The 27,466-nt window shown below is 42.8% G+C and overlaps 2 protein-coding genes across 2 annotated transcripts in view; one reads left to right on the top strand and one right to left on the bottom strand.

The window, feature by feature from the left end:
• Positions 1–21,777, bottom strand: part of LOC119147315 (netrin-4-like) — a 56,968-nt gene extending 35,191 nt beyond the window's left edge. Inside the window, 2 exon segments of the mRNA XM_037386097.1 lie at positions 13,111–13,652; positions 20,339–21,777. Coding sequence (XP_037241994.1) covers positions 13,111–13,652; positions 20,339–20,405 — 609 coding nt within the window. The 5' untranslated portion in view covers positions 20,406–21,777.
• Positions 21,778–23,801: 2,024 nt separating this feature from the next.
• Positions 23,802–27,466, top strand: part of UROC1 (urocanate hydratase 1) — a 45,129-nt gene continuing 41,464 nt past the window's right edge. The window contains exon 1 of the mRNA XM_037386867.1: positions 23,802–24,101. Within this exon, the coding sequence (XP_037242764.1) occupies positions 23,976–24,101 (126 nt within the window). The 5' untranslated portion in view covers positions 23,802–23,975. The remainder of the gene's footprint in view (positions 24,102–27,466) is intronic.

Genomic DNA, 27,466 nt, shown 5'->3' with positions numbered 1-27,466 from the left:
CATCCCAAGGAAATGTTCATGAAAAAGTAGTATTTCCTATTCAGATGACCCTGCATAAGCAGTTGTGGGGCTGTGACTGATGCCAGAACATTACAGCTGAATTACCCCCAGCTGGCCAAGCACAGCAAGTGTCTATGTACCTGCTTTCATCCCCTCTCAGATGTGAGATAGGAAATGCTTGAGTTTAAACACCTCTCCCTGGGATTACTGACCCCAGTCACTTCTTGCAGTTTAGCCAATGTGTGGTAACTTGTCAAGCACTGGTTGTGTTTCTAACCCAAGGGACAACAGTGTCACTCAGAGAAATCCAAGGTTTATTGACATAAATGCAGTATTAATGCCATCCAAATTTCTCAAAGCATTTTAGGAACGTGGCTTTAGCAGGAGTTTTAGAGTCAGGTACACTAAGGCACTAAGGGGATCTGTGAAGGAAGTGGAAACTGTGGTCAGGCTTTTGGCTTGGTCACTTGAGCTATATGTTAGAAAACATGGCTTGGCTTAGGATGAGTAAGCATCGAGACAACCCTGTCTTCAAACAAAGCCGGCTGGTGTATTCATTAGGAAGAGAGAAGTATCTACACTGCAACGGGCTTGCAGGACAGAAGGTGCCTTAATGCCTATTGGCAGTCAGCAGGTTGTTACTCTTTTGTCACAGCTTTTATGCTGTTTGATAGTTCTTCAGAGCAGCAACAGTTTGGTTTTGAGTATCACAGCTCTAATTTAGTGTTTAACAGTGACTAAAGGGACATGTATTTCGGCATGTGGACTGCTCTACCCTTCTGTATCTCTCAGAGTGTGTTTGTTTCTGTTGCTCTTGGGGAGAGGTTGATAATGGAGGGCTGCACCACATTCCGTGCCAGTGAACTAGAGAGCTGGTTGCATTCATTCCAGGCTTAGGTGTCCTCTATGGATATGCTAACTCTAATTTGAGAGTTGTTTTCTCCTCTGGCTGAGTTTTGCATCACAGCAGAGGGGCTTACCTTCAGGGTTCTTTGGCCATGCTTTACAAGTGGTGACAGCGTCTGACTAACTCCATTAGCAGAGTGAAAGTGTTGTTTCTATAGGGATTCCCTCCTTCTCTCGCACTTTGGTTTTCATTTTCTTTCTTTCTGCTGAACTGACCAATCAATATACTTGAAGCACGTAAAATACTTTTGCTCCTTGTTGCTTGCAGAAGCCAGAAAAGAGGTTGTGCTACATGCCTGGGAGATAATTCTGTTGCATGTTCATGGCACATGGGGAGAAAAACCCCATTAAAGTAACAGAATCAGCTGCCAGGCTTTGTACAGAGCTACATCTGGCAGTGCCACAGGAAAGGAAGTGGTACGTTTCCCACCTGTCCACAGCATTTTCTGTTTGGTTAGCTCTGTTCTTTTTTCTTTTAATTCCCTTCTTTTATACTGTCAGCTACTTACAGTAGCTGCAAACAGCCCTGTTTGGTGAGATCAGAGGTGCCCGTATTTCCTTGTTTGATAGAGCTATGGGCAGATTGCCCAGGCTGTGCAATGCAGGTGCCTACATTCCCCTGACCAACGAAACCATGACAAAGTAGCCCAGGCCTTTCCACCCCAATGTCTACATTCCCCCAGTCAATGGAACCATAAGCAAATGGCCCATTCTGTTTTGTCCAGGTGCCCAGCATTCCCCTTACTGATGGATTCACAGGACAAAGACCAAATCTCCTCTGCCCAGTTCCCCTAATCCAGGATGGTCTGATCTTTCTAGTGAAAACCAGTTTTATGAACTCTCTCTCCTTTGTCCCAGTCCCCTGTGGACCACACAAGGTGCAGTGGTTTCTTAGAGTCGTGGGCACCTGGTTGTGTACAGACACACACATCTTCCTCCCACAGAGTCAATTAATCTAAGGCAAAGGCAGTGAACTAGATGCAATTGTTTTGCCAAGCCTGCTAAGCTCAGAGATCTCAAAGCAGGGTTCAGAAATAACTACTGGGATATTAATGGTTTAAAGTCCTTGTGAAACTGTTCTAAATTGGCATAAAACAGAGGAACCAAGGGTAAAGTGGTCTGTTCAGTCACTGGTTTTTATAAACTCTATTCTCACACTTAGCTTTCTTGTCTATGGCTTCTCTAATATATATGCTTAGTAAAAATGGTATCTCATTTCAGGATAGCTCTCCTGTGGATACCTAACAGATCACTGGCTGAAGAACATAAATGCAAGAGGTACTTTGCTACAGGACAAGACATCTGTAGGAAAGTAATCAATATGTCATTAGCTTCTGCAAGATCTGCCAGTGTCCTTGTCCCGTATGTGGGCTCATTGCCTGGTGTGCAGTGTGAATTCACACACCCAGTCGAGGTATTTCTATTCTTTTATTCTAGTTTGTGCGAAGTAGGGAGCTAGGTGGTAACCCACAAATGCCTAGCCCCCCAGTTGTCAAAACTTTACACGAGTTATACAGTTCAGCAAAGATATCAGCCTTCATTGGTTGCCAGTTACATATTTTTTTCATCATTTAGTACTTAGTTTTCTATTTGTTAAGCAATTCTCTCACTTCTTATCTTAATTAGTCCATGTGCTCAGTTTGTATTTCTCTTTTGGTCTTGTGTGTGTGTGTGTATGTGCATTTCTTGAGTAGGTGGTCAATGAGTCAGTGGGTGCCATCTCCCCCTGCCGGGATTACCTTTCTCCCAGCTAGTGCTTAAGTTTTTCTGAGTTCACTTCTTGTGGTAAACTTCCAGTCAGCTTATTCATCTTCTGGTGGTACTTTCTTCTTGAAGTTACTCCTTTAAACAAAGAACTTGCTGGTGCTTAACAAAATGCTTAGCAGGGCATTCAAAAATGCCTGTAACTTGAACTGTTAACAAGTCATTTGTTCTGATTGTTCTAAAGATCAGCTACCAATCAGTGTATTTAATTTTATTAAGTGTTTGATATTAACCTCCTTATACAAGGCTGAGCAAGAGGCTTAATGTGTCTGTGCCCCAGAGATCCCAGTTGTGAACAGCTATGGATCTCCTCACAGGAGACAGGGAGGAAGGGTGAATGAGGTGAAGAACAAGACTTTTTACTGGGCCTCTCTGAAAGAAATTACTAGATAGTGGCCAAAGTGTTTTGTTTCGCTCTGTGTCTCTGGCATTATACTTCTGCTTGATGGCAATAGTCTTGCATTGTGCTATGTTAACTGTGAAGGAAATCTTGTGTATTGCATTGTGCTACTAGAAACCTATTTTCTATACAGCATGATAAGTTTAAAGAGATGGATTCATGTATTGGGATCTCCAGTCAATTATCCATCCTCCCCATGTCTTAATTGGCATCCAGATAGAACTAAGTTCTTTAGGCAAAAGAACAGCTGTTGGGTGCTCTTCTCTCAGCATAGGTCCATTTGCTTTCACGAAGCTGTATTGTTTTTTGCTTCTTTGCTTGACAGCTTGGAAAAAGGTTGGATTCCCTGTGGGTTTATTGTTTTGCAAATATTTTCATTTCTGGCCTTGAATCTCTCGAGGGAGCTTGCTTTGGCATTTTTCATATCCCCTTAGAACTCTGAACATTATTTGTGAGTAGAGATGTTAATAGCTTGGATGTCCATTAGGGACTGTGGCATCCTTTTAAAAAAAAACAGTATTCCATTCCAGTTGAGGTACAAGAGTTTGCTTGTATGATTAATTCATGACACATTTCTGTCTGGAATAAGCTCAGTGGTGAGACTGGATTTGTTTGTCCTTATCCCTCCCAAGGCAAGACTTGTTAAGTGTTAAAGATATTATTTGGGTGACATAACACTAGTGAAGTCTTTTGGGAGTGGAATTTATATGTTCTTCTCGGATTCAACAACCACTAAGGAATTAGCCTTGCTTAACTTTGTAAAAATCAAAGATATTGAGGACTTACTTTAAACAAAGACATTTTGTATCAGCAGAGTCAAAACAGATATGTTGTGCCAATATAAGCAGGTTTAGGTGAGCTGCATTTTGCACACAGGTAGCACTGTTTTATTTTGTAATTGCATAAGTATTAGCAACATTATTTCATATATGCATAAAACTGAAAGATGGAATTTCCCTCTCTCTTCCCTTCTGGAGGACATTTTCTCCTTGAAATATTGGTGGTTAAAACATTTGAGCACAAGGGAGAGTATAATGTAATCACCATCTCTTGGCTCATTTTTAATATTTGATTGGATGTTTCTTCTCACATTAAAGTGTCAGTCATTAGATTTTCCAGAGCATATGTATTGCCCTACTGTCAATAGCAATATGTTACAAACCATAAGTTATACTTATTAGTCTACTATGTGTATTGATGCAAATAATTGTAGAGTGGGATGAATTCTTAAAACAGATATGGTATCTCACCTTACATGCTCTAATTTTTTTCCCCAGAAATGCATAGTTTACCTAAAAAAAACCCCACAAACAAAACCACTAAACTTTTTTCTGTACTAAAAATATAAGATTATATTTTAAATGAATGTGTTTCGGTTTGTGGTTCCCTAAGAAAAAAATGAATGCTAAATTAGGAGACAGATTGGTGGTTGCACATATAGGTTGATAATTTTATATGCTACAGGGAAGAATTTTATTGCTGTAAAAAAGGAAGAGATGTCACTGTCACCAAAATACAAAGTTGGGAATGTGACTATTTGTCCAAAGCCCCAGCGCAATTGTTCAGTATGACATTCAGCAAGTAACTTAAGCCTTATGCTGTTCTGGTTTGCCAGTGAATTCATTAGGAATAGGAGAAGTCTGTTGTATGTCCTGCCTGCTTTTTGTAAAAATAGGATGCAGTTATTCAAATACTTCATGGAATGGGAGGAAGATTAATAAATGTATATCTGTGAAATTCTCTGAGAATCCCTAGAGATGGATCTTCAATACATGCAATTTCAATAAAAATAGATAAAAGATAGGAGTTTGGCTGTCTCAACCATTTCTGCATAAATGTTTTAAAGATTAGATTAGAAATGGATCTAAGTACTGGTGAACTCCTAGAGTCATGAGCTGTAGGAAGAGACACTCCATCTTTTCACTGTTATTTGTTCCTTTTTTTTTTACTTCACAAGCAGTGTGTTTCTGAAGCCTATGAAGCAGATTCCTTCTATACAGATAGATGTTTGACTTCTGCCTTTTGCAGAAAGGCAGAAATATGATTATTTCTTCATTTCTCAAAGATACGACACAAATTTGCAGTTTTCCTTTATATTCATGTAAAAGATATGAAGAGAGTGTAAGGAAAAAGTGTTTTCTTTTAATTAAGATGCAAGCCCTGAAAAGGCCTTCCCATAATGGCCACTGTAAAACTATTTCTCATGTAATTAAATCTATCTAGTATCAAGCTCTGTGGAAGCTCTGTTCATTTTTTTGCTGTAACAGACTGCTCTGAAATGTCCCAGTCATTTCTCTAAACATCAGTGTGCAGCTTTCATAAAAGTAGCATACACAAAGCTGCAGAAGGAAATCTGATGGTGGTTAAATCTGCTAAAGGACACCCTAGAAATCTTTCAGCTTCCATTGAACTGGGTGGAAGTTGAGGGTATTCACCACCTTTATAGTCTCAACCCTTTGTGGAAATACATCCTAGATCCTGAGTTTCCCTTATAATCAGGAGCTGACACTGGAGCTGAATGCTGAGTAGGACATTCATGCTTATCTGCATATCTGCTATCAAGCGCATATTTGTCATTCTCATTTTCAAAAGTCAATCAGCTGCGCCTCAAAAAGATGGCCACTACCCTGTCCTCTCCTGACCTTTCTAAGAGCAAGGACGTTTGGAGAATGCTGTAAGTATGCAAAGCTAAAAATGGTAGTCACTGTTAGAGGATTGGTTGAGCTGTACACAAGTTGGCACAGCTTCACAAGGGTGATATTTTATCACCAGTCAAGAGATCATCTTCATTCCGGAGACAGTGTCTCAAATTTTTGATTTCTTGCCATATGTTTTGCTTCACCATTCTTGATGCAGATAATTCTGTTTTCTTAACCTGATCTTCCAGCCAGTATTAGTCAGAAAAGATGTGGACACAACAAAGGTTTCCCCTTGCAAGCTCATAGCCTAAGGTCAAGGAATATGAGTCATAAACAGAGGGCAGTGCCAATGCATGGCCTCCTACAAAAGAAGATCCTTGTGCAGAACAAGAATTTGATATTACAAATCATCTTTAAGCTATGTTGATCATGTTGCACACAGTCAGGTTAATGAGGTCAGACATGTCTATGTGCTTACACTAGGCCCATCAGAAGGAAGCTGCAATAAAAACTCTCATCAGTGCTAAATCCTCTTCATTAAGAGATTTTCATGTGAGTTGATTTTGTTCTTAAAGGAATAGTAAACAATAGTCTCAGAATTTTTCCTACCCAGTGGAAAATATCTTCTGATTTATTTGATGGAGCCCCTTGGCTAAAATTAATTCTTCCATCTTGTGGTACAGTAGTTACTACTAAGAAGTAGTCTTTTTCCTGTTTTGAAATACTCTTTGGAGCACAAAGAAAGTCTAGCTATTCTCTTAGCTATTAGAAAGCCCATTCGGACGATTCATGGAATAGTGTTTTTCAGTCATGATCCACTGCTTCTCTGTCTTTCCAGAGAATACAACTTAGAAGCCAGTATAGAATGTAATAATTTGTTAAAGAAATAATTTGCATTTGATTTTTTTAATTTCTCTGATCTGGGTAAACTCAGCTACCGCCAAGGCAGTAGCAACTTGAATTCATTCTGTGTTTTCTGAAACAGAAAGGGTCAATATCCCCCCAGTTTGCATTTGCTTTGAGGTTATTCCAGTAATCCAGTCAGTGTGACATCAATATTAATATTTAGGCATTGCTGCCAATATGACGATGGACAAAGACCGCACAATTGAAGTTAGAGGCAGACAAATCTGAAGAGCCGTGCAGACTTTTTCTCTTCCTCAAACAAAATGTATTCTGTAGGTTCAGGTTATTTGCAGATGTAAATCTATATTTGTATGGAAAGGCAAGGTTTGTAGGGAGAAGCAGTATCTTCTATCAAGCCAGGTAATGTAGTCGGAGTACAAAATCTAGACTATTGGGCACAAAAACCTTCAGCTTGCTGTCTGTATACAGGGAATGCACAAAATTCCTTCCATTCTACATAGCACCACCTTACATGGGGATGTGAGAACATTTCCAAGCTCCCAGAAAGTGCAGTGTCCTTTTTCATTATGAGGAATGATACCTGCTCTGAAATGGCAAAGGGCAGCACGAGCAGTTCTGTGATGCAGACAGCCCAACTGGGAACTGGATTGAGAATGAGGAGACTCATTTCACTCTGCTGAATTGTCAGGGAAAGTTAAAACAACCCATCACCGTCAGTGTAAACCAATGTCAACCAAGCCATATTCTCATGGGAGAGCATCCATTTCTTATGAGAGCCACTTATATCTCTGTATCTCTTGTACATCTCTTGGCTGAAATCTTACACATGAACTGACTTGGCTAAGTGTATAGTCTCACCATGACAGTGATATGTGGACAGCTGTAGAGCAAACAGTTAGGTGTTCTTTTGCCTGGAGTTTGACAATTACAAAGAATCTGTAAGATTTATATTTTTTCACAGTTGAGACTTGGAAAAAATTAATGGCTGCAATTACACTAAGGTTTTGTAGAACAAGGTAAGAAAAAAAAAATCATTTGATACCTGCTGCCTTGTGTGTTCAGGAAATGGAGAAGCAATGCTCAAAAAAACCCCTACTGTGTCTTTCTGGACAGTTTATGAAGTTCAAAATGTCTGTGAAATAGCTCATTACAAGCCAGGTCAGAGTAGGACACTTGGTGCTCTCCTGAAGTTCACTTGCCAGGGATGAGAATGCTGGACTGGTCTCATCAGTTCAAATTCTCTTCAGAGACAAATCCTTGAGCCCCTTCATTCTTTCTCCAGGGAAGCCGGGCCTGGCAGTGCTATCTGCTTGTTTACACTGCTGGTGTTAACTGCTTCCTCTCAACTTGCCTCTGCATTCTATCTTCTCTACAGTTCAAGTTAAATGAAATGCTGAACAGACAGCCCTAGTCATAACATTCAGGCACTTACCTTCACTAGTGACTAATCCCTCCTGGAATCCTTTCCGGCTGGAAGTCAGAATAACCTGAGCATCATGGAACTTTGAGAGGCCAGTCCTGGTGACTGTTGGACAATTCACTGCACTGCAAGACCCTGCCTTTGCATCTTAGCTACTAGGAATTCAAATTTGTGATGTGCTAAGCATGTTTCTTTTCAGTGACCCCACTGCCATATGAGATCAGACCTTTAAGAAGCCACTGAAACCTCAGTGGTGACCTCTTGAATTATTGATGTTGCCACTTAATGAGGTATGTGTGTGTGGGGGGATCCTTCTTTGTTCATCAAAAGGTTTGGCGTGAATACAGTAAAAGAAAAGCCTGAGAAAAGACAGAAAAAAATGTAGATGCTTGGTACACAATCATATACATTCCACACAGAGCCCTGTCCTTTGCCTGGTTTGGTGTCTGTGTGTAAGTGGTCCCCCTCTGCCATAGCTGTTGCTCAGGGAGTCCTTGTAGATGGAGAAAGGCAGCAGAGGTCTTCAGTGTCAGTGCAGAGAAAAAGGACTTCTGTAGGGTTGACTGTGGCTTCTGTCTGAACAACCTGGTGGCTTTTGAAGCAGACAGAACTGCATCCCATCACAACATGTCTTGATCTGGCATTCAGAGTGTGTTAGAAGAGTGATTAAAAGTCTTTAGCTACAAAGCGAGTCCACTCGTCTTTGACAAAAGGCACTGCTGGGGACTTCTGTCCCTAAAGAGGTCACCACAGGATACAAAACGGAGAATGAACAGGTCTTCTGTGCAAGGCACACTTAACATGTTGCCATAGAAACCAGTTACTTAATTCAGGCATACACAATTCTTCCAGCCCCCAGTGAATTCCAGTAATGGGTTTATTATATCACACTTCATTGGTGTCATCTGTCACACAGACACTCACATAAATGAACCAGCCTTTGATTCGAAACTCCCTTCCACTAGCTAGACCCAATAGGGGAATGGTCTCCTTTTGGGTCTGGTGGTTATAAGCAGGTCAGTGTTCTACCCACTTTGCATGCTAATGTCTTCCTTTCATGAAAACATCATCTTCGATGGAGGAAAACATTTGTTTCCATTTCCTGATATTCCAGTTTATTAAAAATGTGCTCTTAATCTCTCAGATCCTTGAGTGCACATGCTGTCAGGATACAGGTTGAAACATTTCAGCTCCTGTTTTCCCCATATGATGTTTGAACTCTAAGTCACACTAATGTGTGATGCAAAGTTGTGGTAATTTCTCCATTTGTTTGGGCCAGAGTTTTGATTTACATTAGCTGACCTGAAGGCTCATTTTAGGCCCCATGACTATACAGCACAGTGTTTTTAAATTAGAAAAACAGATGGATGGACAAGTAGGTAAAAAAGGTCTCAGTTGATGCATAAGACTCCATGCAAGCATTGCCTGTAGATGCACTTACAGTAGATGAACAGACCTTAAAAAGGTGGGATTGGTTTTAGTTCATGATGTTATGTTGAAGGTTGGCATACTGAAGCTGATGAGCATAGCAGTAATTATTCTCCCTTAAGAATAGTTAAGAACATTCTCCCTTAAGAATAGGATAAAGATTAGAAGCATTTGTTTCCCGTTTAATATATCATCTCTTATAGTGATAGAAGTCAACAGGCGAAACACGGGGTACTTGGTAGGCTGGTCAGGACTTAAGACGTGCTAGTGGAGCATTTTCACTGACAAGTGTTCATAAGCATAAAAGTAGGTGTTGACTTTGTGGTACTTCACATGAAGCAAATGATGTGTAGGCAATTGGCAGTGAATAAATTGCTCTGCCTCCTAGACCAGAAATCATCAATAGAGCAAGTTTATTGCCAGAATAGTTAAGATGAGGGACCTAGGATCTCAGCTAGATAGATTCTAGCTGCAGAAGTACTCTGGATCTGAACAGGAGTAAGGGATTTAGTAAATGCTGGAGTAAAAGAAAACTGCAGAAGAGACATTAGGTAGCCATCTCCTTGCATTTCTAGAGGACTTGTTCCCGAGTGCATGACACCTTCTGTCTCAGCTGTACCTTATCTGAAATGGAATGGAGATGTGTGAACCTGTCAGAGGTAAAAGATAAGGGATAATCTACAAGAGACAGGGGATACATCCTGACTTACTGATACTTTATATTCTGTTGTGATGTTGTCACATCACTCACCCAAATGTATTCTGCTTACATTTTAGTCTCCTAAAAGTTTCTCTTCTGCCAAGTTTCCTGTCCTGCTTCCAGGAAAAGCCTCTTTCAGTGGTCTTGGAGGACCACCAGAGTGTGCTGACTCAGGGAAATACATCTCAGTTGTATGTAAAGTTACATGCAGGTGCATTTAAGTTATTGCAGCTCTATTACCTTGTCCTATCGTGCCTACATTATTCAGTTCTGGAAGCCAGTTGACCTGAAATCTTGTTTTATGATGTGTCCCACATGGGTTTTAAACCCAAGTGTTCTTAGAAAGCCATCTCTTTTTTTGATTCCTTTTGTGCCCTGTTAAAAAGGAATTTGTGTCTTTTCTCCAAATAAATGGGACAACACCCAAGAAAAACCTGAGTGTCATGCAGTAGAAATGACTTCAACCCTTTCAGCAGAGAAAACTGGCATTTATCTCAGAGCGTTAATTAGCATTTAAGTTGGAACGTTTTTGATCATTTCAGAAATGTTGTCAGCTTGTGATGTGAGCTTCTCAGCTTAGCCAGAAGCAGTAATTGGATAGGTCAGAGTGGAGGTGAACAAGAAGCAGAGAATACTGCACAAAGTAGTGGTGGGGATTCAGTCAGCTTCCTTCCAAGTCAGTTGGGAGTCAGTGTTTTTCAGGGGATGCCCTGGTGACATTTGTGACACTAGGTATAAAACTGCAGTTCTGAGATGCATGGGCAAAGCTCCTGTGAGACTTGTAGCAACAGTAGCAGTGTCAGGCAAATCTGATCAGGTATCACTTTAAATAATTACACTCTGCCTTCCTTTATTTTCAGCCACAAAAGAATCTGCTGTGTCATATTGCTGACCTGAAAAGCCTGATGCTTTTGCACCCTTGTCACAGTGGCATTTTATGGATTGATTAAGAGGTCTCCGTAAAGTCTGTCCAGAACTTCAGAATCCTTTTGGACTGGATGTGCTGTGAAACAGTATTTGCCTTGTTCACTGTTACGTTGCCCTGAGATTCCTGTGTGCTGCTTTAAAGCTTCAGCTCTCCATCCTGTGGAGGAAGTGACCTCTGTATTTATTCAATTCATGTAACAGTCCATGGAACTATTTGGGATCTGCAAAGGTATGGCCTGTAAATGTATGACTGTTCTTGCTATTAATATTGTTTTCTAGCATCTACTACCACAGTGTAGATTGATGAAGCATACACAAACTCATTTCTGTGTAGTTGCTGCCCAAGTTGACAGAATGATTTTGACAGTTGTAATCACAAAGGCTTGTGTTGGATGAATGTTTTATTATTTGATTTTCTGCCATCCACTTCTCAGATTTGTTGTAGCAGCAACACATGGTCTTCATGATATTCCCCAAGGTTAAGTAAGCACAAAAGCCAACACAGTGCAGGGCAATATGGGATACTGTACTAGAGAAGGAAGAGTTGTTTTGCATTTAAGGCCAAGGCATTTGCCTCAGATCCTGTATTCTGTTCCTTACTCAACCAGAATATTGTCCTGTTTTACCACAAAACACTTCACCTTTCTCTGCTGCCCTTTCCCCTTCTGTGAAATGGCCACAGGACCATTATATGTGTGCTGAAGATCATTAAAGGATCTTGCAAAGTACTTCCAGATTTTTGATTGGAAGGCACACAAGAGTGGAAAATTATACTAGTTGCTTGGATTCTGTATTGATATAGCAAACTGTAATCTCTCTACAGAAGACATTTGGCTTAAACATATCATGCTAACTGAGCAGCAGAATTACTACTCCAAGAACAAGACAGTTGAGTAGTCAGATGATCTGCTCCAGATTTGTAATATGCAGAGGTTTTTCCTAGTCTGTTGCACAAAGATGAACTCAGTCTCTCCTTACTGCTGTTTCCGTGTCTCAGGTATAGTACATTAATTTCTTTCTTTTCAAGTGCATTTTGAAGTACTCTGCTGAAAGCACTGTGTTTTTTGAAGCCTATCTGGACCATTCACGTCACACCTGAGCTTAATTTGCAGCAAAGTTTTACTGCCAAACCTGCATGATCACTTCCAGACAAGGAAACCAAAAGGATTGTGACTTCTCTAAGGAAGAGAGAAGGAAGTGAAGGCACTCCAGCTTCTGTTGTGACTATAGGAAGGTCTTATAATCTTCCTTTGTGCCTTTATGTCTCCTCTATAAAATGATACCAATGATATTTACTGTCTTTCCCATCTAGACTGTTTCAAGATTGATGAATGAAAAGGGTTATGACTAAACTACGTATCTGATTACTAAGTAGTCATTAATGTTCTTGTCAGAGGAATTTATCAGAGCAATTGCACATATATTTTAGAAGAAAGCCTTCCACATATGTTTAATAGCACAATCAAATATTTATACCAAATATTTATACCAAAGAAGGGTATACCCACTGTTGAATAGTGAAACCTGGTTGCTCCCTTCCACTTCCTGCATCTAAACGGTTTCGTTTCCGAAGCCTATGGCTTGATATGATAAGAGCAGTCACCTCCAGCAAGAAAAGTCACATTAAACTTAGGGGAAGGATGTATTTAAAAGTCATCCAATCATCTAAGACTTTTTATATGGAGAAGAAAAAGAAAGACCATGCAGTTCATGTCATCCTAAAGCAGGAAAACCAGACTTTACAAATGTGTATTTCCCTACATCTATTTTGTTGGAATTCTAGTTCGGTTATTGGCACCTGCAATGTAAGATTAGGCAATGTCAATCCTATCCTGTGCAGCTGTCATAAAAGAAAGTTGTTAAAGATTTTTCGTTAATTTTCATTGATATATAATTTCTCTTCTTCTTCCCCATTATTTTCTTAACACAAAGCCTTTGGGGTTGGGCTACCTTTCATAATTTATATGCACAGTATCTCTCTGAGCGTATACTCGCTGATTTTCAGCCAGTCTTCAGGTGTTTGACATTAAACTTAGTCCAAACCTCAGTTATTGCTTACCTCTCCTCTGGTGCAGGGCACTGCATCTGAATACCTGGAAGTGCACATGGAGCCTTCCTCAATGAGATCATCCTGGAGCCCAAAAGTCGCTGTACAGTTGACAGAGAAATACTTGTAGGGCCTCCAAGTCTGCCCATAGTCCTGGGACCTTTCCAACACCATTGCGGCTGGGCGAGGTGACTTGAACACAGCGATGACATGGGTCAGGTAGAATTCTGTTTCGAAGTCCAGTCTGATTTCTTCCCTGTGTACCCCTTGGGCAGACTGCCACCACGAAGTGGGGTTTGCAAAGAAATCGTCTGTCATGTCAGCAGGGAGATGGGAGTTATCAGGCTGGTTGGCATTGCATTTGGTGCAGCGAGGCTGCCCACAGCCATGGGAGACTTGATGGAGGAGATTGTGGTCTGGGTAGAAGCAGTACAGTTCTGTACTGTTCTGACCACACGTGGTGAGAGTGACTGGTGTCCTCCCTGTTGCAAGGTTTCCCACTGGAGGGTTGCAAGAACGGCCATTACAGCGGAAGGCTCGTAGCCTCATGGGATCTGAAAGACAGGCAAAAGAAACACAACAAGTAGGATTTCACAGATAGTTCTCAGGCTGTAACACAGGTGACCATGCAGATATTTGGAGTACTAATGTGGGGACTGACATCAAAGAAGACTCCTTCTAAGGAGAGCTACTTCATCTTTTCACACAAAGCTACAAGGGAATTTCTCAATAAATCTAGTCCTTGGTGTTGGTGCTTAACTCAGAAACTGAGGTCTTTACAAAATTCAAGCTTATGGCGCTTAACTTTCTCTTGAAAATGCAGTTGCATCAATCTATAGAATTTTATGTTTAACCACAGAAATCTTGTGTTTTCTTAACTTTCACTCTAGTAAACTCTGTATCTGAGGACTGAATCTATTCAATGCATTTATTTTCATTCTTGCCAGAAAGAAAAGTCAAACTGTACTACACACTGTAGAAACATTAACAAAAGAGATGATTCCTGCCCAACAAAGTACAGACACTAATTACACATACAAACACGTGCAGAAAGCATGTTGCTCTATACTTATGCATTACTGGTGTAATTTTGAGGGGTGTTGAGCTTCTACTTCTGTTGAGATCAGCTGGAGTTGTCAGTACTTAGCAGAGCTGAAAATCAAGTCTCACTTTTGTTTAAATACCTTTGACATGGAGGTAGATGACTATTACTTTGTCTGCCAAGTTTGCCAATACTGGCAAATTTTTGCTATCTTCAATGTATGTATCTACCTATTTCTAAATTAAGAAAAGGTAGGGATAACTACAAAGTCTTAATATTGTTTGGAAATCAGTAGTGTCCTATGATACTGGAATTAAAGGTCGTTCCAAAACCGTATTACCATACTGGAGAAAACTGCTTTTCCAATGACTTACAATGTCCTCTTTGCAACTTAACAGTCTAGAAGGAGTTAAAGACTGACCTTGGAAGGTCATAAATCTAATCCAAGAGGTCACAAGTCAGATGACTGGATCTCAGTCCTACAGGAAATGACCCTTCCAATGAAACATAGGATGACCATAAACCCTGGGTAATCTAAGAGCAGTTCAAAGGCCAGCTATTAGTTCAACATTCTAGGTCAAATTTTAAAATCCCTACTTGGTTTATTATATTCAGCCTTTCCTCAGGAAAAAATGGTTTTAAAATGAAGTTAAGCCAAATGAAAGACTCTCTAGTTCAGCCTTATAAAAATACTCAAATCATAAATGTAGTCAGATGAATCTAATGTCCTTCTTTCCAAAAGGAATCCTTCAGATGAAAAAATGTGTCCTGTGTGCATGGTTTTGCCTCTGAGTTGCTTCTGCCCTTAGTTCCTTAGGGACATTTCTGCACAGGCCAGAAGAGAAAGGTCAGAGATGGACATTGTTTTGGAAAACACCTCATGCATTTTGCTTCCTAGGATTAGGACACAAAATGAAGTTGCTGTATGTCCACTGAGTCCCATTGACCAAAGGCATGTGCCATTTTAGCTTACTTACAGTGTAAGGTAGTCTTCAAGTTCAGACAACAAGGAAGCAGATTGTCCAGAAATGCTCTTGACTACTCTTATGAACAGGTGGAAGCCACCTTCAAAAGAACTTGGACTTAATGTGTGTTTGCCTTACAAGCGGCGGCCGCCTCAACAAAAGAGGGGGTGTCTGGAGACACAGTAGGTTTCCTGCTGATGGAAGTTGCCTCCTACCAGTGGCTGGAATAGGCTGGCTGGGATTTTTTTTAGTATCCCAATGAAGTCCTAGGAGACTGGCAGAGTTTAGAAGGCAGCAGTGCCTGACTTACAAATGAACCTAAGAGTCCGTGGATCAAAGGAACGAAAGCTGCCCCCCCTCAGTCCCACCTCCACACCCTGTGCCAGCACAGAGGTGAATCTTCATGAGAGAGGAGGACTTGCAGAAGTCAGCTGAAGAGGAAAGGAGAGAAGATAGGGATGTTTGGCTCTATCAGTTCTGTTCTTTGCTCCCCCGCTTCAACTGAGCAGGTATTCTTAGCACTTCTGGAGATCCTCCACTAAGCCCTCACACCATCCTCACTGCCTGATGACCATTTCAATGTAATTTCTTTCTGATCATGACCATCTTACTCCATCTGAGCCTAGTGTGGTTACAGGGGAACACTAGGAGCTCCAGAGATTTTATCTGGGAGGTTCCTTGCAATTTCTGTGAGTCTTTGGGTTTTCACAGAAGTTGTTTAGACCTTCCTCCTTTTTGCACAGCATCTGAAATTCCAAATTTTTGTCTGCTCTGGAGGGTGAATTTCACTGGATCATGCAGAATTCTCGAAATAAAGTTAAACCTATCCTTGCAGGTCAGGAAAAATATAATGAGCTACATACAACTGCATGCCTCAAGAACGTCTTTGCATTTATGTTCATGTCTAAGCTGTTCGGTAAAAGTTACTGAAAATAAGGAAAACAAAGCAATTTCTGTGTTTAAAGTAGATTGGATATTAACTGATTTTGCTCAGTGCTGCAGAAAGGTGTCATCTTTACCTCCAGTGAATTTAAGTGGGACTGCTCTTACAACTGGGCTTTGAACAAGCATTAGCTCTGACTGAGAGTCAGGTTACTTAGTTTTGATTAAGAATGGGTCCATGTTACAAATGCTGTTGTATAATGGATAAATATACCACATAAGTAAAAGAAAGTCCATCTTTATTGATGGATCACACCACTGAAGCTTTCATACAGGAAGTGGGATGCTGGAGTTCTAAATTTAAGGAGTTATATAGGGGAAGCTTTGCAGACGAGAATGTGAGAAAGTAAAAAAGGAAACATTTTTTAAAGGAAATGGCTGCTTTTTATCTTTTCCATAAATGGGCTATTAGTCTGATATTGAGTTTTTAAGCTGTTTTTATCTGAACCTGCAAAAGGAAGAAAACCATGGTTGTTCTCCTGAACAACAGTCACAAGAAGGTTTATCTGCTCTGCCTGCTAATGCAGCAACATCAATAAACAGTTCCTGTCTGGACTGCTGTGTCATTAAGAAAATGAGAGAAGAACAAAATGCAGATTAGCAGAACAGAGTTTGAGAGGAGAGAGATTGGAAAACAAAATCTGCAGTCGATTAAAAGCTTTTCATTTAAAGAAATCAATTGGCAGAACATTGCTTGGCCACGAGGATAGTGCAGCCTGCCCATCACTCACTGATTCTGTGGAATCAACATGAAATGTTGGATCTGGACAGCGAGAGGGGACTGCTGCAGAAGAGAAACAGCAGCCAGGCGAACAAACAACTTACCCCAACTGCCAGGAGGACTCACTGAATAATTCATAAAGAACTAAACAGTTTGATTGCGCATGGGCACTGCCTGTTATTATGAAGTTGATTAGCTTTTGCTCCGTGGAGGATGAATTGGCTCCATAAAAGGTATGATTAGTTTATTTGTTTGTTTTCTGGTCCCTCAGAGCTGTGCCACAAAGTGGCAGGTCAATGGCACATGCCCAGCACGTGTTATAACAATGGCGTTATCTGATGATTAGGGAATCATACAGTTCGAGGGAGGTCATACTACTGATATACCTGGACGCCATTTCAAACAGAGATCTCTTACTTCAGAGCCTTGTAATGCAACAGCACATTGTGGGCATTAACTAAAAACACGTTCATTTTTTTAGCGTTATTTTTCACACTCCACTGGATAGATAACATGAGAAAGGTAATATGGCAACTCCATCAAAGCCTGCTGATGTGACTGGAAAGATGCCTAATATTTTCTGAGTGATTTGAATTGGAATTTTTATTTCTTTTCCATATGCAAATCTATGATTTTGTGTGTTGTAGTCTCCTACAGTGAAACAGGAGAGCGAAATTCACAGTTCAGAGCAACACGTAAACTCTAAAACCTTTGGACATCTTCTGCTATGTTTTCAGTGGAGCAGTCTCAGCGTGCGTGCCCAACCTGGATTTCACTTGTTCTATACCTGTTTAACTTTTTTCTTAACAACCAAAAACTTTTCAATGTTCTTCTAAAGCTAACCACCCTGGGGACATTAGTTGCTTAAGTTTTTGTTAATCAGACCTGGAACTTTACCCCTTGATGCTGGTGACAACGGGAGTGCTATAGAACCCTTTGGGTTGTTTGGGGCCAGCGTGCGATGAGTTGGGCCAAGTCTTCACCCATTTATGGGTGGCCTGATGTATTTCGATAATAAAATAGCTTTGATTCCTGGAATTAATGAGCCACTGGAGGTGAAGCTCTGAGTGCCAGGACACCAGGCTGGCTCCACTGGGGACCGAAGAGGCAGACCCCGGGTGCGGGCTCTCCGCTGCGGCCAGCCGCCTGCGCGCATCCCTCCTGGAGCAACCGCGGGCTCCGCCACAGGCACCTTCCTCCGCAGACGGGCGGAACGACCCCGGCCCGGAGGAGACCGGGGGGCGGGCTGGGGGGACCGGCCGCTGCCGCCCCCCGGCCGCCCCCTTTTGGCCGGCTGCCCCCGGGAGCGCGCCCGGCCCGCGGCCGCCGCAGCGGGAGCCCGCGGCGCTGCCGGTCCTGGGCAAGGGGGTTCAGAGCGCTGCAGTTTGTTGGGGGAATAACGCCCTCCCGCCCGCGTGAGGCTGCGGGAAGGATCGCCCAAGGGTCACGTCCCACACTGTAAAACCTAGGCGGCCCCTCCAGCCTACCCACTGTGGTCCTTCCCCCTCGGCATGATACTTAAAGGTCTAAGGAGCCCATCTTGACAGCCCTTCTCTGTCCAGCGGTGGCAGAAGGCAAGTACTGCACTCCCCACACAACTGACCCATCGCTTTCTTTCGCTTCTGACCAGGAGGGATCAACTGTAGGGCTGAAAAAGGGATTTACCATAAAGGCTAATAAAGTGCGCCAAAAACACGCTTCCCTATACACCACTCTGCTCAGGAAAAGTCTGAGACTTCCAAATCGTCCTACACAGATGGGCTGAGCACTGTCCCAACTAACCCTGGTCTGAGCAGTACTGACCCTGCCTGTAAGAGGACCTGTAAAATTTCAAGGTTAATTCGAGATTTTTATATTGCGTCTAAAAAAAAGAGGGAAAAAAGAAAAAGAAACCAGAATGAACAGGGAACCCTTGTGCTCTCATGGGCTGATGGTTTGTGCAACCTTTTGACCAAGCCATGTGCATTTCTTTAAAGTGACATTGAATTGAATCCTTAGCATCACTACCTTCAATATCCAATTATTTTGCTGTTGTTCACTGTGTCTTACACCATTATTCTGAGTGTGTTTAGCTTCATACGGAACACACTCCCTCACCTCAAATTCACTTTCCAAGCAGTCAACTGTGGGCTGCATTTCTTTGAAGATTCACTTTCACTTTGTGAATTCAATGCAGAGCAAATTTAGGCTAGTTTATAACAAGCTGCTTTCTTCAAGAGTATCAGCAACTTTACATGAGATATCTGCAATCTTTATGTGCTGTGTGTCAACATATGTATCCTATAGGGAGAGTCCTAGCCTGGGAAACTAGTGAATGCCCAAGATAAGGCATTAAGAGGACTAAAGACATAAGTCCTCCCTCCACTCATTCCCTGTCATGTTGTGATAGACATTCTTTTCCCCAAATGAGTCAGTGAGGGGATTGTAAATTTATGAGCCGTTTTCAGTTTTTAAGAAAATATCTCTTCCAGTTATGGAAATCTGATGTCTGTTATCAAAAAGGTTCTAGATAGGGAGTAATCTGAGCTGAAGCCATTTGATTTGCCTTTGACTTTACTGGAGGTTGCAGGGGAGCTGAACACTTCACTTTCAAATCAGTGCATGAAGAGCATTGGTCCTGTCCTAATACTCGGAGCACACAGGTGAAATTTAAACCACTGGTAGGCTTTCCTGTACAGAAAGAGAGATCCCAAGCCAGTATCTCAAAGGAAAAGTCAGCAAGGATGTATTGTTGTTTTATCAATAATTATTTTTATTTTTTTACCTGATCTTTGTAATTCATCCCTGTTAAACTTAAGGTTGTGTTAAACTACAGCAGAAAGAAAAAAAAAAATCTAATACTTTGCTTCCTCACCCTTAAGGAATTTGTCTCCATCATAATCCAGGTGATTTTAGGACCCTATGTAAATACCATTACAGTTGTATCATTCCTATATATGCTTATTTCTACGCCCACATATGCACACACAACTAATCAACTTCTCTTTCTGTCCTAATCCATTTTTTCTCTAATGCTAATTTAATCTCATCCACTGCATTTTAACTATTAAGTCAGGGAATACGCGGAATGAATTGACCGTCTTGGATAAATGGTAATTCCTAAACAGTGTCTCTGACTTCTAATGATGCAAAAATTAAGTTAACAGAGAATAATCCAGATTCCTACAGTGCTGCTGTCCAAGGATGTTGTTGTCTCACTCTTGTCCTGCCTAGGAAGGCAGTGTTTCATCCTCAGAACAAATATCCAGCATATCTCAATCCATCTGCCTCTTTCTCTCTTACTTTTCTTTCGTTTGCAAAAATAATACACTTTTTTCTTTTAAGGATGTATGAAACTGTACATCCTATGATAAGTCTTTGGGAGGGGACTGAGCTATAAAGCTGTGTATTGCAGAGAATAAGAAGCATTTGTATATATTGACTAACCCAGATTCCTTGTAAAAATCCAATCTAAAATAAAGCTGTTGACATAATTTTTTTTAACAAACAGATCCGATTTCTATCCCATTTCCCCTTGCTACCCTTAGGATAAATTGTTTCAGAATGGCAATATTGATTTATTTTGCTTACCTGCTTCCCCATGGCCAGAAATAAAACAGTCCAGGAACACAATCAGCATGATGCCTTTATGCTGCATGGCTGTCAGTAAAATAGCTGTCCTCGGTGAAGCAAAAAAGAGCTGCAGTAATTCTACAGGTTTGGTGCTTGCATGGCTTTTCTGTATTTTCTTTCTTTCTTCCTTTCTGCTCACCTTCCTCTCAGTGTAGGGGTCAAGGCTGCTGTCTCATTCTTCTTGTTCTCTTTTGGGTCCAGAGGTGGGTTGGTTTTTTTTTTTTTTTCAGGGCTGAGATGCCTTCTGGGTGTCACCCGTACATTGCTTCCAATAAATAAATAAATAACAAGGATTTTCTGTGTCTTTACCCCTCTCCATGCAGCGGGCCGGGGACGTTCACATCCCTGACGCAGCCCCTCGAATGCACCATCGGGGGCTGATGCGACGCGGAGAGCTCTGTTCAGTCCGGTCCTTTGGGGTTGTTTGGATGCTATTTCGAAACTTTCGTTTCTGCTCCTTGCTTTTGGTGGAGCTTGGTTTTGGCTGTGCCTAGCTTCCCCCTGGCAACCTTCCCTACCCCCCCTCGCACCTCCCGCAGCCTGCTGCTACCCGGGGTAGCGGTGGGGTGCGGGCTGCGGGCACCCTGCTTTGTTAGGAGGGCTGCCCCGGTACCTTCTCTCCCTTCGCTCCCTGCAGCAGAGGGTCATAAGAAGAAAGTTGGCTTTCCTCCCTGAGAGATGATGAGAAGCAAGTGCTTTCTTGGCTCTTCTCTCTTTTTATTTTAGTTTGTTTTATTTTATTTGATTTCCCTCCTCCCTCCGCTGTCACGGAAGCCACTTCTCCCCCACCTCCGAGGGATTTGCTTCACACAGCGAGCGCCGGGGGATGAGAGTGAAAAACAAACCCGCCGCCAGCTCGGTGCGGTGCCCGGGAGATCCCCGCCGCCTGCTGCCGGCCCGCGGCTGCCGCCCGCCACCGGGGGCTGCGGCTGGGGGGGGAGCGCAGCCCGGGGCAGGGGAGGCTCCTGGGCGGGGGGCGCGATCCCCAGGGAAAAGGGGGGTGGGGTGGGGTGGAGGATCCCTCCTCCCGCCTGCTGGAGCGAGGACTGGGGCTGGGGGCTTCCTTCCCTCCCGAGGGCTGGGTAGTTATCTTCAAGTTTTGCCTCTGCCTCCCTTCGAGCCTCTAGCACATCTCTTAGTCCTAACGGGGCAGCTCTCCTCTCCGGTCCTGTCTGGCTGCAAAGGGGATTATTATAACATGTGATCTTCTTCCTGTTCTTTATATGTGCTTTTTTTTTTTTTTTTTTTTTTTTTTTTTTTAGGGTGGAGGAGGAGGATGTGTCGGTTCCGCACCTCCTGGTCGGCCGGGCTCGGTCCTCGTTGCGCTCCGATGCAGGCGTTGTTTTCCAGCCGCATCTTCTCCTCCAGGAGCCCGTGCGTGCGGGTGCGTGTCTGCGGGTGCGGGTGCGGGTGCGGGGTGCGCAGCCCGGCCGGCCGGCCTGCTGTCCTTGCAGCACCCTCTGCCAGGCGCCCGGCACATGGCACCTGCCCTGCGGCGGGGCACGGCGCGCAGCCCCCCCAGGCACCCCCCAGGCAGCCCCAGGGCGTGGGGAGAGCGGGAGGGGGGCTTTGGGGGTCTTAGGTATGGCTCACAGGGGCAGAAACACCGGGTTTCTTTACATAATTATAGACATGTCCCAGGCATCATATATGACATGTATGTCCCAGTCACACATGAGCTGGGACAAGGCAGGCAGTGAGGGGACTTGGGACTTCCCAGGGAAGCCGAGGTGTCTGCTCTGGCACCACTGACACCCTGCCTGCCCCAGCCAACACCAGGCATGGCCCTGAAGTTGGATTTGCTCAAGTAACTCCAACACCAAACTCCCAGGGACACAGAGAGGCTCCGGCATATAGCGATCGGAGGTGAAAGTGCCCAGCCCTAGAAAGAATTTTAATTCAGGGAGTGAGTTCCCCCTGCAGCTTCATTCTTTTTTTCTTCAGCTTTCACAGCAGCACACCACCACTAACTTCTGCTTGATGTCACAGAGGGAAGCAGGTCCGGTGGGAGTCCAAATGTAGATGAGGTTTTTCCTGTGCCCATGTGTGTGCAGGATCAGACCTTACAGGGATTTGGAGAATGTGGGTCATACAAAAAAGAATAAGGAAAGATTTATTTCCCTTTGGCATGGAAATGCTTATGTAAGGCAGGGTTATTTAGCTAGGTTTTGGGGTAGAGTTTTCTGACTTGACCCTTATTCTCCTTTTATGTATATATTTTAATAAGAAAACCCAATAGAAAATTTTCAGACAGGAAGGAGGCTTTTCTCTCCTCTTTTTGTCTTTGCTTTTTGTTCGAAAACAGCTAAAATACTGTATAATTACAAAACAAAATTCTCCTGCCATAAATGACAGTTAGTATCCTTCAGAGAGTTTGAGTCTGCTGTGCGCTCAGCTCCCCTGAGATGTTCTGAGTTCTTTCAACTCAAGCATCTTCAGTGGGAGCTGGGGATGTGCATCATGTCCTAGAGCTAAAACTGACGTGACATTAATGAGATGCTATAATTTAATAATTGTGCTTTCTTGTCATCGCTTGTTGATTGCTGCCTTTGTGGGAAAATGCAGTATTTTTTAACTCCTAGGTTTTAGGCTCATTCCTAACTGAAATGTTTCTCCTGGTTAATTTCATCAGGTTTTAAACTATGGCGCTTGAGAAAATTCCTTGGCCAAGAGTTGTAGTTCCATGGGTGTAATAAAGATCAAGAAGCTCTTGTATAGTTTAAACAACAACTCAAAATGGAGAGCAATGTTCATGTGCACTGTAAGTGGACAACCAAAATTAAGTACATTAATTTATATAATATTGTGATGTCTGGATGGCAGTACCGTAAGACTTTATAGTTGTTGTTGACTGTGGGATATAAAAGTGACTTAGAACTGAAAGCCTTAATTCTTCCTCGCAGTTACTGCTTGTCTTGAGAAAACCACTACCAGTGCTAATGAGTACATTTCCACTTTAATAGTACTAAAATCCATTCATCCAGTGAGCTAAGAGGAGCTAACACCTAAAGGGAAAATTTTGCTGTTATCATTGACAACCACTGCTGTCTAGGAGATGAATTGATGAGATCTGAGGAACGGTTTATACCTAGAGGTGTCAAACAGAAAATGCCCATCTTATCTGAATAGTGATGTAAATAATAATTGTTAGCTGTAGTTAGATCGTAAACTATAGAAATGTAAATGCACAATCTTTGAGGTCTCAGACATCCAGACCATGACCCTCACTAGAACATTGGGGGAATCAGATGATTTGGAAAGTGACTGGGCTTGCTCTAGTGGCTTAGCACAGCACCAGCTGACAAAGCACCCAGAGAATAAACAGCAAAATTGTGAATCATTCATTTTGGGGGTGGAGGGAAGAGCCAATGGCATGGCACAGAGCGGGGAGGTGTGTCACCTGTGCTGCCTGGCCTCTCTGCTTGACAAGGCTGTTTGCAAAAGTCAGAGGACAGTCTGTGCTTTTCGAGATCACCCCGGAGTGGTGGTACATCTGAATTGCTAGCATCTTGCTTGCCTGCACCCTTTGTTTCCTGTTCCTTGTACTTCTTCAGTTTGCCGTGCCTTTCATCCTCCTCCTATTTCCCCAGCAGCTATGACCAGCCTGAAGGAAATTTGTCGTGGCCTTCCTCTCTACCCTTTGCCTGAAAACAAAGGTCAGAGGAAAGGAATACCCCATGCACCCGTGAGAACACCTAATCTCACTGCTCAGGAGAAAAAGGTAACATGGGGTTTCACAGGGCCTCACTTCTTTTACAGCTAAATGCAACTTGGGGCAGCAGACCTGATTGCCTCAAATGCTTTTCTGAATGTGCACCTAACTTTGTGGCAAATTGTTTCCATGGTGCTATAATTTCAGTGGGTAATGGGACAAAGTACTGGAAATTCTTGGTGCTTGCTTTCTTCCTCCCCCAGAGGTACGCAGGTTGATATGAGGGAGATTTGCTGCACAACAGCTTCCACGACTTTAAATGGCTAAAGAAGATGCATTAGACTTCAATGCTGTCAATCCAGCATTGTTCCTTGGAGGTGAAATTATGAATGCTGTTGCAAAACCACTGCATATGTATGGGAGTGAAAGATAACCCCTCAAATATAATAAACATCAAATGTGATGAATCAGCATCATGGTACAAGCTACACATCTGTATATTTGCATAAAAGATCCAAAGACAATTTATTTTAACCAATAGTCTGAACATCCTGGAATTTAGGCAAGTTTGTAGGAAATGGAATTAATTATTTGTCTTAGTTGTGTAATTCTTTTTGTCTCTTTGTTTGAATAGTCTACGTACACACTAAAGTAATCATTGCATTATTTCATGTTAGAAATTTTTAAAAAGCAGCAGAACGTAATGCTCAGTGGGTGGAGATCCTTAGGAATTTGTGTGGGAGAGGATAAGGTGGGTTCCTTAGTTTGAAAGTCTGTGCTTCATCACATGTAACATCACTTAAAATGTGACATTGTAGTCAGAACACACAAGTTCCTTCCCCACTAACAAGTTGCATGCAACCTCCTTGCCTTCGTGGGAGTTTCCCCCTGGCATCAGCAGCCAAATTCTTTCAAAGTCCACTTCCACAAGCAGAGGAGAGCCTAGTCAAAGGGTAGAAAGAGGAACAGCTGTGATATGTCTAATGAGGGTTTACTTCAATGTCAGGAGCATTCGTGGCTGAGGCATCCTGTCTGTGCCTGGGACAGCTCAGACATATGGAAGTGTGGCTAAGCATGCAGAAGAGGTCTGTGGTGATGGCTGTGAAGATAAAGCAGTAGGGAGTGAGCTTTACTGCATGTCAGAACATTGCCAATCATCTCCCTTTTTTATTCCTTGCCTTTGCTAAATCCCTTTTCCCCAGGAGAAGTCTGCTAAAGCATGAAGGAGTCCATGTTGCAGGAGAGGAGATGGTATCTCCTAAAAGGATGCCAAACCTTACCCTTTACCTGGGGAAAGAAAGGTAATGACAGTCCTCACTCCCTATATAGAAACTGGAATAGTTTGCTGCCTCCTGTAAGTGTTGCAGGAGTGATCTTGGAGTTCAAGATCCTTAGGACAGCAAGGAGGGTGTACGGCAAGATACTGTGGCAAGTGGTCAAGCCACACCACCTAAGTCACAGAAGGCAAAGACAGGGACTGGGAGAATGGAGAACTACCCGTTGTAGGAGAAGATCAGGTTTGAGGCCATCTAAGGAACCTGAAGGTGTACAAGTCCTTGGGACCTTATGAGATGCATCTGTAAGTCTAAAGGGAACTGGCAGATGAAATGGCTAAGCCACTATCCATCATATTTGAGAAGTTGTGGCAGTTTGGTGAAGGTCCCATGGACTGGAAAAGGGGAAACATAACCTCCATTTTTAAAAAGGGAAGTAAGGAAGACCTGGGAAACTGAAGGCCAGTCAGTCTTACCTTGGTGCCTGGCAAGGTCATGGAGCAGATCCTCCTGGAAACTATGCTAAGGCACATGGAAAATAAGGTGGTTGGTGACAGCCAGCACGGATTCACTAAGGACAAGTCATGCCTGACAAATGTGGTGGCTTTCTATGACAGAGTTACGGTGTTGATAGATCAGGGAAGAAGAACTGCCGTCATCTACCTGGACTTGCAAAGCTTTTGACGCTGTCCTGCACAGCATCCTTGTCTCTAAACTGGAGAGACATGGATTTGATGGGTGGACCACTCAGCAGATAAAGAATTGGCTGGATGGTCACACTTAAAGAATTGTAGTCAACAGCTCAATGTCCAAGTGGAGACCAGTGATGAGTGGTATTCCTCAGGGGTCTGTACTGGGACCGGCACTGTTCAACATCTTTGTCTGCAACATGGACAGTGGGATCAAGTGCACCCTCAGCAAGTTTGCCAACAACACCAAGCTGTGTGGTGTGGTCAACACACTGGAGGGAAGGGATGCCATCCAGAGGGACCTGGACAGGCTTCAGAGGTAGACTCAAGTGAACCTCATGAAGTTCAACAAGGCCAAGTGCAAGGTCCTGCACATGGGTCAGGGCAATCCCAAGCACAAACACAGGCTGAGCAGAGAATTGATTGAGAGCAGCCCTGAGAAGGCCTTGGGGGCGTTGGTGGACAAGAAGTTCAACATGAGCCAGCAATGTGTACTTGCAGCCCAGAATGCCAACTGTATCCTGGGCTGCATGAAAAGCAGCGTGATCAGCAGGTTGAGAGAGGTGATTCTCCCCCTCTGCCCTCATGAGCCCACCTAGAGTACTGTGTTCACCTCTGGGACCCGCAGCATAAGCAGGACATGGACCTGTTGGAGTGAGTCCAGAGGAGGCCACAAAGATGATCAGAGGGCTGGAGCACCTCTCCTATGAAGCCAGGGTGAGAGAGTTGGGGTTGTTCAGTTTGGAGAAGAGGAGGCTCCAGCAAGACCAGAGAGCAACCTTCCAGTACCTGAAGAAGCCTACAAGAAAGCTGGAGAGAGACTTTTTACAAGGGCATGTAGTGACAGGACAAAGGGCAATGGTTTTAAATTAAAAGAGGGTAGATTGAGATTAGATATTAGAAAGACATTATTTACAGTGAGGGTGGTGAGACACTAGAACAGGTTGCCTGGAGCAGCTGTGGATGCACCGTCCCTGGAAGGGTTCAAGGCCGGGCTAGATGGGGCTTTCAGCAACCTGGTCTAGTGGAAGGTGTCCTATGATTCTAAGATGGCAGTAGACTGAGTTTGTGGCCCCAGTCTACTGCCATTCATCCCTCCTTCTTACCTACCACATGCAATAAGAAGTCATGCTAGTTTGTTGGTTTTTTTATTAGACTTTTAAAGGTTTAAAAGCTGCCTTTCTGATTTATTTCACCCTTAATCCTCCACCTTAAACTCTTAACAGAGTTAGAGGCTCAGCTGGTATTTATTTTATATCTGAAAGGTCAAATAACTTTTTTTTAAGAGGTGTTCCATGCTTAGAAAAGCATGTAGACAGAAAAGTTGTCTGTCTAGAAGTTGTTTTTTAAGTCTCAAGACAGGCTTCCAGATTTTGTTGATAGTGTGTAATGCGGAGCATATTGTGAGACTTGTCTTTATATATGACACTGTGTTCATTTTCTAATTGAAGCACTCAGGGGAAGCTTTGAC

The sequence above is a fragment of the Falco rusticolus genome, chromosome 4, assembly GCF_015220075.1.
Source record: "Falco rusticolus isolate bFalRus1 chromosome 4, bFalRus1.pri, whole genome shotgun sequence".
Taxonomy (NCBI): Eukaryota; Metazoa; Chordata; class Aves; order Falconiformes; family Falconidae; genus Falco; species Falco rusticolus.
Note: the sequence above shows the minus strand (reverse complement) of the source record. Positions and strands in the feature narration are given on the sequence as shown.